The 13450-nt window shown below is 32.1% G+C and overlaps 1 protein-coding gene across 1 annotated transcript; it reads left to right on the top strand.

The window, feature by feature from the left end:
* Nucleotides 1–1638: 1638 nt before the first annotated feature.
* Nucleotides 1639–12987, top strand: LOC124360800. The gene is made up of 3 exons (XM_046814706.1): nt 1639–1720; nt 9827–10015; nt 12170–12987. The coding sequence occupies exons 2-3, from the start codon at nt 9904–9906 to the stop codon at nt 12535–12537; spliced, it is 480 nt and encodes a 159-aa protein (XP_046670662.1). The 5' UTR covers nt 1639–1720; nt 9827–9903; the 3' UTR covers nt 12538–12987.
* Nucleotides 12988–13450: the final 463 nt, after the last annotated feature.

Genomic DNA, 13450 nt, shown 5'->3' with positions numbered 1-13450 from the left:
CATCTTTAAACATACAAGATTATAAGCATATAAATTGTTTGTATCAAATTGATTATTGACTATGGTTGATGAAAGATTTGAAAGGATAACAGGATTTCAATGTTTTAACTAGTTATTTGTCTAGATACTAATTTAAACTTTATATTTTATAGAATGCAAGTTCATAAAATTGCATTATGTTGTGGTTTTGCACAAATGTGGATCTTGAAACTTTTTATTGCTTGAGAGACTAGATTTTTATTGGTGGAGAACTAAGTAGTGTGTAAGTATTGTTTTAATACCAATTTTAGTTAGAATTGGTTAGAAATTATAACATTTCACCACAAGTTACTGTATTTTATTCATCACTATAACGTTTTATTTTATCTATTTTCTAATACAGACACAATATTACAATTTTTTATATTATATATAATAATTGACAAGTTTTATTACGCTTACACTTTTTTGATATCTCTTTGCCAAACTTGGGGTTTTTTGATTACAAATGTTACAGCTGTACATTCAACCTCATAAAATTATATTATATAATAAGACATGTGTATATTCATTGGTATATAAATACGAGTAAACTACAGGAAATGTAAAGGATTTATTTGTTGTTTTTTTATATTATTACTTGTAATTTTTTAATTTAAACTACTTTGTTATCTTCAATGTTAAAACTTGTGAAAAACAGCATTTTACTTACAATACATAAAACATAACAATACATGAAGAAAAGGAGACTCACATATGCCATTATGAAGAAGTGGAGCAATTACATCTATCCAATTGCCAAAAAGGGTGCCACTATCGGTTTGACAAACCCTAAGATACTGTACAAAACACACAGGGGAAAGCGGATGTGTTTGCGGAATATTGCTGCATTAATTGTTTAGATATTGTAACATTGTTTTTCTATGCCCGGATAACTGGACGCATATTAACCATCCAGTGAAATGACAAAATTTTTATTAGAGAATATGGAGTATTAAAGTGTCCATAGTCAAAACTATGATGTTTTACCACTCAATCGAACCAAATTACAGTTAGGAGAGACACAGTTGATGCTGGAATATTGATGCCAAAGATATACCCTAGCCACAAATCGGTCCCAAAATCCGATCTCCAATTAACTGGATCACAAAAAGATCATTTTTAGAATGAAAGCAATGCACTGGATTACTAATTTAACTATTATGAAATGTCAAGACACTGGTATTTAAAAATAAATTATCTAAAAAGAAATTCCAAAATAAGCAAATGAATTTTTTCATAGTTTTCATCCTCCCAATTTTGTAAATTTTAAAATGAGTTGAATCAAAGGTTAACATGAAATAAATAAATGCCAAATAAAACTTTTGCTAAAAATTTAGCAGTTTTGAAACATTTTTGTTCAATTTGATAATAGGCTGTTTTACAAGACGCGAGAATTGACCAACTTGGGAACTATTATTAGTAATTGATAAAGCAGCCCAGGGCCAGTAGAAGGGGCAATGTGCCAGGATGTTCTATTCTTCTCATTGTGTAAATCGTAGGTCAGGTATGGCAAGTATCCGCCAAGTCATCAACGACCTACACTCTAAAGGTATTGTAAAGTTGGTTACATGACTTTATAATTATGTATAGATAAATAACATTAATGATCCATTTTAGTGAGGTCAGTCAACCAGTTTTAAACAATAGGACATTAGTGTTTATTATCCCATTATAAACATTGGAACAGTTTTATTTTTAGGTGATGTTATATAACTTTTCAATACTATCTTTAGACCACAGACTGTTAAGTAGTTTAAGTTTTAGTTCATTTAATCCTAGTTTAATAAATAAATTGTAACAATTTTGACTCATGCTTAGTAAATGTCTAATAAAGAGCTTGTAAGGTATATATGCTAGAACTATCAAATATATGAATAATTCCATAAAGATAAATATTTTCATGAGAACTCAACGTTCATTTCAAAATACGTTTACAAAGATCAAAGACAATTAGTCTTTATAACTTTCTAGGTCAAATTAAAAATAAAACAAAATTGTATAGATGCAAAATTTCTAAGACCTAACAATTATCTGTAGGAAACAAAACAGTTAAAAACACCAATTCAAACTTTAAATCTTCTTAAATTTTATAATATCAATTTTTTAATATATGACTTAAAAAGATAATATAAGAGTTGAGGGATGCCTTAACTGACTGAATGATTTATCAATGCCCAGCAAAATCTATGAAAGATAGAGACATGAAATTTGGTACATAGACTTATCTTCTGGCTGACCTAGAGACGCACTAAGAGAGGATTTTACACCCAACCTCAGGACTCCGCCCTACTGGCCTCGGAAGTTGTGAAAATTCCCATAAGAAATAAATTGCAGCAAACACATGCGATTATAAATGATTTTTTTAAATATGATCAGGTGTTCGATGTAAATTACATTTAATACTCAATAGTACATGAATATCTCAACATAAAGCCAACAGAAATGCTTAAGTATGTTTTGGAAGAGACAATATTTTATTTATACGCTTTCATGTATATTTAAATATAAAAGCTGGTCCTTAGAGGAGCACAGCAAGCATCTGATCATTGCACATGGAATCACAAAGCAACACACCGGGCACAAAGTGCCATATTTCGTGTATGAGGAATCATTGAGGGAGAAGTGAGTGTTTAGCATTGATGTGGGATATGATATTTATAAAATCATTCCTAGACTAAATAGGAAATCAGATAATATAGTGAACAGAGAACAAGGACTTGATCTGTACTGTATCATGTTTACATATATTTATACTTTCCATGAATAAAAATTAAGGATACCCTATGGGGTCTCTGTTATTCAAGAACAAGCAAGAAATTGCTTGTGAAGACATGAGTAACAGCTAGTATTATTAGTAAAAAAACATTAGCAGAGCAAGTACTTTTTGTGATTCAATGATTATTAAAAATTATATATATATATATATATATATATATATATATATATATATATATATATACATACACTCACACAAACGAGGTGTGGTTACTTGAAATCAAAACTTTTTGTAAAAAGTGAAATTGATGAAGTTTTACATTACCTCCAATTTATACCTTTCAATGTCTTTCCTCCACTCTCAATACACCACTGCATTTGTATTTTCCACTTGTTGAAGCAGTACTGAAAGTCATCTTTTGAGAGTGCCTTCAAAACTTGTACTGCTTTCTGTTTCCCCTCTTCTACAGTTTCAAAATGAGTTCCCTTCAATTGAATTTTAATCTTGGGAACAGCCAAAAGTTACATGGTGATCAGGAGAATAGGCTGGATTTTGCAACACTAGTATTGTCAAAAAGTGGTTAAACAGTTTAATAAAATTGTCAAAGATATGTAACGTACACCTCCTAAATTACTAACTTTTAATATTATGAAATGGATTTCAAACATTGGTTTCTGCTCTAAAACCCTTGAGAATTTTTAGTTTGATTCTGTTCAACTGACACTAGTTCAATATTTTTATGGAGGGCTTTAATTTTGAATATGTGTGTTTTGGAACAAAAATACAATTCAAGATTATTGTAATGATTGGAACATGGGCAACATTACTTGCATATGTTATAGTATGTAACGAATATGACATCATTAAAAAAATCAAAATTCATGAGTAAAGAGAAAACTACCTTCCCACTGTAGGAAAAGAAGTATTGTAATACAAAGCATACCAACTGTCTGGTCACACGGTGGTATCCGATGAAAAGATACCGACTTCTGCTCCCATGCAGCTGCTATACAACAGGATGTGACCATCATTTTAATAGTTCATTAAACTCACCACCCTACAGACAAAGTAAAGCAGAAAGATAAAAATTAAATAAATTATTAGATGAATTAGTTAGTACAAGCCAAAATATTAAATCAAAGATGGAAGTGACAGAATGGTAGCGGATCTAAGGAAGGTTAACGCACAGTTGAAAACAGATGCGTACTCCATTCCATCACTAAATCTGGTTTTAAACTCTCTGAACAAAGTTCACACATTTACAAAACTAGACCTCAAAAATGCATTTTATTCGATGCAGGTTAGGAAAGAAGATAGCCGCAAAAACACCTGATAGACTTCTACAGCTCTGCAGACTGCCGATGGGACTCTACTTCAACCACTTTATTTAGTAAAGCTTTGAACGCAATATTAAACCATTACATTAATTTATAATAAAGTGATATATTTTGTGGATGACCCAATTTGTTGGTGATTTACTAGAAAGTGACTTACAAAATTTAGATACTAAATTAGAGGAACTAGAAAAAGCTAATTTGAAACTAAATACGAAAAAGTGCAAATTTCTCTACAAAACCATTAATATTCTAGGACATGAAGAATCTGAAGAAGGCATTTTACCCAAAAAACAATCAGTAGAAGCCATCACCGAATGTAAAAGACCAACTTGTGTTAAGCAAGTGAGACAATTTTTAGGATGTTCAGGATTCTTCCTTAGATTTATCCTAAAATATGCTAAGATAGCACTACCCCTTACTGACATAACAAAAGATTCCAACAAAAACATAGCATTTGACAGATCAATGTGAACAGACCTTTATAAAAATAACACAAATTTGATAAACCCACCATTACTTTCACACTGGAAGGATAACAGAGAAGCAGAAATTTATGTTGATAGCAGTTTGATTGGATACGGAGCAGCTTTAGTTCAATTAAGTGAAGAAAACAATAAAATTTACCCAATTTACTACATGTCAAAAAATTACTCAAATACCCATATGCATTACAGCAATGCTGAACATGAAATGCTAGCATTAACCTATTCTGTAAACCACTTCAGAGAATTCATGCGCAGTAGACAAACTACAGTCTATACGGACTGTGCTGCATTACAATTTTATAAAAATTTTAAACACACTTCTACTAGACTAAACAGATTGGCACTATCATTAACAGACTACAACATTGTAGTTAAACATAAATGCGGCACGACAAATGTGTTAGCTCACGCTTTAAGCAGAACAAACCTTAGATGAAGAATTTACGGATGTTGTTTAACTATCAATACTTTAATACAAACAGATCTACCCCTACTACAAGCTCAGGACAGTTATTTGAAACAAATACGCCTTGCAATGATTTCACCTGATGCAGTAAATAAAAATATCAGACAAGCTTCATGACATTATGACGAAATAGACAGACTATTATATTTCAAAACTTTCAACGGGCAAGGAACTTGAAACTTATTGGCTACACCTCAAACAAAAATGTAAGAAATTTTGAAAATGTTCCACCACAACCCATACATGGGAGGACTCTTATCTCAATACAAAACAGCTTCAAAAATAAAATTATGATATCACTGGCTGAATGTGTAACATAATATCCTCCAATATACAAAAACTTATGAAGAATGTCAACTACGTAGGTCCAAAACGAGTAAAAATTACGGCTTACTACAATCCATTTTACCCTCCATAAAGTCATTTGACAGAATTACCGTAGACTTTTTAGGTAATATTACACAAAGTAATGGTTACAAATATATACTAGTTGCAACCAATGCCTGCACTAGAATGGCATATGCAACCCCTTGCAGGAGTGCAAATGCGAATACTCTAGCACAAAAATTAATAATTCTATTCTGAACATTTGGATTTCCCAGAATAATAAACCACGATAGAGAAATATATTTTATGAATTCTATAATTACACAATTACTAAAGGCACTTGGTATTGATCAAATACCAGGGGCTGCATTTTTGTCCTAAGTACAAGGAGCGGTGGAAAAATATAACCACACAGATCAATGCAATATCTCATTACGTTGCTGAAAAACCCCAAAGTTGGTCAAAATATCTACAAATTGTAAAGTTTGCATACAACACATCAGTTAACATTTGAACAGGCTACACATCGCATTATCTCATGTTTGAATACAAAGCTAATTTACCAACTGACTGTATATATTTACCAAGTTCATCTGGAAAAAATGGTGTTAGACAATATAGAAATTTTGGAACAAATACGAAAAGATATGCCAAATATCATGAAAAAGCATAGGAGCCACAACAGAAAAATTTTTACCGTAACGAAACTCATTTGAATTTAAACCCCAGAAATGAAGTTTTGGTTTATTTTTCGAAAGACCACACAAAAAATTATAGCAAATTCCAAACACCATTTACAAGACTTTTCGTGGTCAAGAAAAAATTAAATGAAGTGACTTATGCAGTAGAAATTTACCACAGGGGAAAAGTAACAGAACAACCAATACATGTTGCTAAACGAAATTATTTTACAAGAGAATTTAAATAAAATAAAAGGGGACTTATGTATTTATAAAAACATTCTAAAACAAACTATTTTTATTCATGAACATCACTTTGCGCAAATGCCTTGTATTGAAATCTGAGAAAATGAAAGGGCAAACTGAGAATCAGAATCTCTTTATTTCATAAACATCAAGTTTAGAAATTGTGTCCTATTAACTTAAAACAATACAATGTTAAATATTTACAGAGTTTCATAATTTCTGTACAAAAATTCATCAATGGAGTAAAAAGATTTGTCAATGAACCAGTCTTTCTGTTTCTTCTTCAGGGTTGTGAGTAGACTTGTTGGTAGGGCATTGAAGAACTTTACTCCAGCATAGGACGGCTTTCTCTGGAAGAGTTCTAGGCAATGTGCAGGTAGAGTAAACTATTGAGAACGTCTTGTATTATGTTGATGGATGTGGTTAAATCTCTGTAGATTCTCTTGTACAGCATACATAATTACTTCAATTATATAGGTGGAAGGTACTGTGAGTATTCCCCATTCCCTGAATGCTTCCTTGCATGACTCTCTTGGCTTCAGCCCAGCGAGTATCCTTACACCACACTTTTGTAGGACTAAAACTCTCTGGAGATTTCCTCCTGTTGTCCCTCCCCAAACCAAAATTCCATATCTTACATGACTTTCAAAAAGTGCATAGTATGCAACTTTAACTGTTTCTACAGTGGAAATTGTTCTAGTTCTTCGAATTGCATACAAAGCTGATCCCAGTTTGCTACATAAAAACTCCATGTGGGTAGTCCACGACAAGCATTCATCTATAATTACACCCAGATGTTTTGTTGTATAGACTTGCTGTAAGTTTGGCAGTGGTGATAGCTCGTCTTTCTTTCTTCCCAGTATAAGTTGTTTGGTCTTGGTTTCGTTGAAAACTCAAATAGCATGTGTTTCAGATAGAGTCATGAGGCCTCTGATGTGTGTGTGCGGAGTTCTGCGAATCCAGGACCTGAGATTCCCAGGGCTGTAGCCACTTGTCAGACACCCCCGTACTTGTTTATGACAACAAACAAAACATACTCCAACATAGCATATACAGATATGTTTATTTTATATATATATATATATATATATATATATATATATACACATATTTACCTGAGATATATTATACATATATCACATAGTCATAAGAAAACATACAACATGATACATTGTACTACATGTATAGGATAGTATGTAACAATGGTTGCCTAATATATTCTACAAGGACTTAATATTCATGAGATGCATCTCAAAGAAAGACACACCTCTATATTACATAAGCCTAAACAAATAAAATGCTTCATTATATTACATATAAATGACATTTATAACGTGCTCAATTATTACAGAGCTATGAAAATAAACATAGCATATCGCTTACGACAACATTGCTCATAAACAAACTATATAGATTGGAAACAAAGAAGGAATATTACGTATTCCTCAGAAACATGGCGCCTCCTCACAGTAGGAAAGGAAGTATTGTAATACAAACCACACTATGAATCATACCGACTGACTGGTCACACGGTGGTATCCGGTTAGAGGATACCGACTTCCGCTCTCATGCAGCTGCTAGACAACAGGATGTGATAATCATTTTAACAGTTCCCACCAAACATGCTGATACCAAAATATTGGTACACACCAATCACCAGCGGAGATTCAGAATAGGTGTGGTCCAGGAGACGGAGGGGGATGCACAAAACACAAACCCTGGAGCGGAGATAGGAAGCAGTCAAGCAGAGTCGTAGATACTTCGCGGAAGATGTGGGAGTAACGATCAGAAGGGTGTGTGCGCGGGAAAAATACTTTAGGCATAAAGTGTCTTGTGTCAGTGCCCAATAATGATTTAAGTTAAGAATTTTGTACCTAAATATTAAAATTATAACATTAGTTAGTATCAGACTTTAATAAATTAATATTAAAATTTTTTATTTCAAATTTCAAAGTACTTATACTTAATAGCAATGAATTTAAAGATTATTTACATAGATCAAATCAATAGAACTGAAATGTTTAAAATTTCCACATAAGATATATAAACTATTCTTAATTTGCACAAGAAATTTATACAGTTAATTTCGTAAAGATAAAGTGTAACGGTTTAAATATTTAAATATTCTTTCCTTGCATAGTTTGATCATTGTAACTGTTTAGATAATTGAATAAAAAAATATCTCCTCAAGTAGTTTGTAAAATATACTTGTTTGAAATATTAAAAGAGAGACATTTCTTTTTGATTAGTACATTTATGGAATTTATCTGAAAATTAACGATTTTAAGCATAATATTTAAGTACAAATTTTATCATTAGAATCATTGGAATGTAACCTGTTATTAGAAACTAGTTATATATTATAACATAACCTGTTCAAGATCAATAATAAATTGTTATGTAAATGAAATACTTTTGATTTTCAATTATGTTAGAACTATTGCAAAGAAATTGGATTTTGAAATTAAATAATAAATATGTGTCACTTGTGACTTTCTTTAATTACCGGATCGAACCTACTAATAAATCCTCACACTATAGCCAAGCAGATATATATCCAACTTTACATTGTGGATGCAAACTCACAACAACCTTACAATTATTATTACAATTTGTATTATTATTTGGAAATTTGCCATTTTCTACACAACTTCAGATTTAAGAAATTTAAAGTATTGACAAGTAATATGCAATAATAACTATACATTAAAGATGAGGTTTAGTAGGAAGATTTAAAATTTCTCAGCATTGCTAGTTCTCATCCTGTTTCCATCTCAGTAATAGAATCGATAAACTATCATTTTAACATCCGGTTTGATGGATAAGCCATATGATGACACACATAATAAATAAGTGTGCCTTGTGATTTTATTCTAGAAAAAATTACAGCACTAAGATTAGTTTGGGAAGCTTTTATTGGCTTAATGCACTTCACTTGAAAGATCATTTGTTTTACTACATTCAATGAACATTTTTATTTCATGCTTATCCTATCTACGTAACATTACACAATACATAAAAATACAATTGACTGACCAAATAAAATTTACAAAAAAAATTGTTTTGAGGTACAGTATTTAGTATAAAACAGTATATTTAAATCATATGCCACAACATATTTATGGGTTAAAAGTTCTGTTAGTTCCAACCAAGACTTTGGCTAAAAGTTTAAAATATGTCAAAATAAAGTGTTAAATGTCACTTTGCATATCGTTTCCATGAAACTTACAATCACTTATTTACTTTCCTGCATAGAAATGAACAAAAGTATGTTCTGTGTTGAATACTGCTCTCCTTATAAAATTGTGTTTACTTCTCATAGAACTTGGTTTACTCCATAGATTGTATGCACTGCAGATGCTACTTACTGGAATCAACCACATCTTAAATATTAAGAACGCAATGAACAATTAAGGAATCTTATATTCTCCATGTCTTTTAAAAAGCATTTTCTCCTCCATGAAATTAGAGAATAATTATATAATATTAAGGTGATGAAATATTTCAGATTCTAAACGTAATAAGTGTTACAATATTTTGTGATTTAGGTGATTGGAAAACGGCTTTAGATATACAGAATAAATCTGAGGATGAATACAACACAGTATTGTGGATTCGACCAGCTATGGAAGATCTAATTTTTATCAACAAGGCTGTAACATCTCGTTCGCTTAATGTCTTGGTTAGCGTTGGTTGTGGAAGCGGCTTTCTGGAGTGGCTCATTCATTCTGCTACAGGTTTGTGGTTGGTTCATTGGGGAATAATTAAATATAGGTTTAATTTAGTATAGGGTGGAGCAGAGGAAAACGCATGGTTTTTTTAACTGTGGCGACAAGAGAGTGTATTGACCTTGAAAGAAAGTTGGCAGACTGCCCATACAGAGCATTGTGTGTCCGTTATTAAGTAGTACTTGACTTTGTCACATTTTTACACTCTAAATTTTAGAGTTGGACGTCGAGGTGTAGTGCCTGATCGAAATACTTTACTCCGATAGATACAACGTTAGAAGTATTGGATCTGAGATGAAAATGAAATCACCTGGTCTTCCCCGTTCAGTAGTGAGAACTGCAATTCTTGCTAGTCCGAAACGACAGGCTGTAGCGCTGGGTATGTCACATCGTTCGCTTCACCACATGTTACTTGATGATCTTAAGTTTCACCTGTACAAGATAATGATCGTCCAGCAGTGCAGAGGGTTTTGTCACGTAATGGATAAAACTATTAAGGAAGATGCAGATGTTAGTCTTCATGAGCGATGAAGTACATTTTCACCTAGACAGTTACGTCAATGTTCAAAATTGTCAATATTGGGTGCTAGAGAACCCACATGAATTACACAATAAAAGTAACAGTGTAGTGCTACATTTCAAAGATGGGGATTGTTGGACCCTATTTCTTTCAAGAGGAAGGAACTGCAGTTACTGTGACATCAGCACGCTACATTGAAATGTTAAAAAACTTTCTTCGTCCAACTGAACTTGAAAGAAATATAGTTTCAGCAGGATGGTGCCACAGCTCACACGTCAAGAGCATCCATGAAAGTGGTTCGAAAAATGTTCCCAGGACATCTTATTTCGAAATATAGCGATGTTTACTGCTTCCTTCACTCACCCGATTTGTGAATATGCAACTTCTTTTTGTGGGGATATTTAAAATCAAACAACAAACACAAACAACACATGAACAAACCTTGCATAATCGATGACCTGAAGAATTTCATTCATCAGGAAATTGAAGCCGTGCCAAATGAAATGTTGAAGAGAGCCATGCATAACTTTTAGGAGAGGATCCAAATTTTATCCAGCAAGAAAGACGTCATCTCCAAGACATTATTTTTTGAACCTAATTAAAGTATATATATTTAAAAGCTACATTAAAAAATCCATCACTTAATAAATTCTTGTTTTTATTATTTTTATCAAACTGTATCCCAGCCATTCAATAGTGAAAAACATGCATTTCCTTTGCTCCACCCTGTATTTTTCTAAAATAATAAACTGATTTAGAGTCCTAAAGTGAGCTAGTCTAAACTATATTTGTAATGTTGTGTGAAGCAATCAGGAGGGTTTATTTTATATTATATTTCAAGATTAAGAATTCAATGGGAATACTTCCAATGAATTACTGGTTTATTGAGCCATCCCTAGAAATAGAAAAGCTGAAAGTAAGAAAGGGAACAACTGATTGTGCATAGAATGGGCCCATTGTTGTAAGCTAATTTATAATTTTTATGTTTTCTGAAACCCCTTGCTACTTGATTAGTAGTGTTTAATTCTTCTGCAAGGTCTCTTATCAATTTGACTCTCCCTTTGAGTCAAGTTTTGTACTCACTCTGAGTACTAGACACTGACATATTTTCAAAGCAGAAAGGCCACGATACTTGAGGTGCCAATCCATTTAACTTCCCCTCCTTCTTAGACTGTCGACTAGTCAACATTTATAGAATAAAAATATATTTTTAATGAAAATTGAAGAGAAGCCCATTTGTCCATAATTTGACTAAAGAAAGGCATGAAACAGCATTCACCGTAGATAAGGGTTCTTTCTTCTAACAGTAGATTCTCTATCATCAGCGCATCTGATTCAGTGTTATTATCAACTTCTCACACCCATTCTGAATCTGTGACTCAATGAAATGAATATTGTGTTACATTACAACAGAAGTATTAGCGAAAACCACTCCATGGCTGTTGTGAAATTGTTGCAACGGTTCAGAATCTGAAACGACCTAGCACACCTCTAATTCTTCCACCAGAGCAGATATTGCAAGACAGTTGCTGAATCAATATGTCAGATTATACAAGCAAATCATATTCAATTTTTAGTTCAATTATATTATTTGTTTTCTTTTACAAATTACCTATTTTGTGTGTATTTATTTGGGGTTCCAGGTCTAAAAGTAGTAGGAGTAGAAGTAGACCGTAACTGGTGGACATCATCTTACATCAAAGTCTACATACCTCTCATTTACCAGGAAGATAAACAGTGTGTGGATATTCTCCAAGACAGTGATACTGCAGTTATGTTTTGCTACTTTAATAATGGTCATGCTTTCAACGAGTATTTAAATAAATTTAAAGGTCCGTGTCTAATAATTGTAGGTCCAAAATGCAACAGACATACAAACCCACATCCATTCCATCCTGTGTTTGAACGAGATGAGTGGGCCCTCAGTGATTATAAGCAAATACAAGACACAAACGATTATATTGTGGTTTATGACAGGAAACTTGAGTCTGTTGGAAGTTCTCCTTATTAACATTGCATTGTTTTTAACCACTGCTAAGTTCCTAGCTAAAATAATTTAATTTAAATTTAACAAAGCCTCTTGTTTGTTTGGTCTAAAGATTTGAGGGCACCCTTGTTGCTCAAGCTCGAATCATAAGTACATGACGAATCATAAGTATCATGATATTAATTTATGACTGCAAAGTGTCTGTCAAGATAAAAAAAACATTGCAAATCCTTATAAATAGTGATGGATTGTAACAAACTCCATCTGGGACCACTAATATAATATTGTAAACTCTTATCAAAATTAATAAGAAGATAGATGTTTAATGTTTGTTAGAGCGTAATGAACGAATTTAGCATTTATTATGATAATTATTTAAAATTGATTGTTTTTAATTGGGCTTTTAGCAATTTTCATATACTGTGAATGTATTGTACATTGTTTAAAACCAATAAAAGATTTAAATCAAAATTATTACTGATTTTAATTCAATTATAAAATAATTTGTGTTGCATGAGGACTCAACATAGTTTAAGTGTAAATGACAAGATTAGGTTTACGAATTTTAAGTTGTACAAAAGGGCTATCTCTAAAGCAAAGAAATTTGCAACCGATTCACTCATCATAGACTCCCAAAATAAATGTAAAATGGCATGGCAGGTAATCAGAAAAGAAGCAGGGGATTGAATTTCTAAAAATAAAGACAGTATGATACCTATAACTCCTAATGTTTTGAACAATCATTTTGTAAATGTTTCTGTTATTTTGGCTTGAACTTTGATACCAATACTCAATCTTACCATAATTACAAGTAACTTTAGTTGGGAAGCTTTTAATACTAGTGAAGTAAGAGCAGCAGTAATTGACTGTGTGTATCGATAGTAAATCAAGGAGTGAAGATATTTATGGCCTTTCCAATTTTGTCTTTAAGAATATA

The sequence above is a fragment of the Homalodisca vitripennis genome, chromosome 1 (assembly GCF_021130785.1).
Source record: "Homalodisca vitripennis isolate AUS2020 chromosome 1, UT_GWSS_2.1, whole genome shotgun sequence".
Lineage (NCBI taxonomy): Eukaryota > Metazoa > Arthropoda > Insecta > Hemiptera > Cicadellidae > Homalodisca > Homalodisca vitripennis.
This window is presented reverse-complemented; position numbering and strand designations above follow the sequence as displayed.

Coding starts and splice junctions, on each gene's coding strand:
- LOC124360800 (XM_046814706.1), top strand. CDS start 9,904: ATGGAAGATCTAATTTTTATCAACAAGGCTGTAACATCTCGTTCGCTT. Junction 10,016..12,169: donor GCTCATTCATTCTGCTACAG/GTTTGTGGTTGG, acceptor TTGGGGTTCCAG/GTCTAAAAGTAGTAGGAGTA.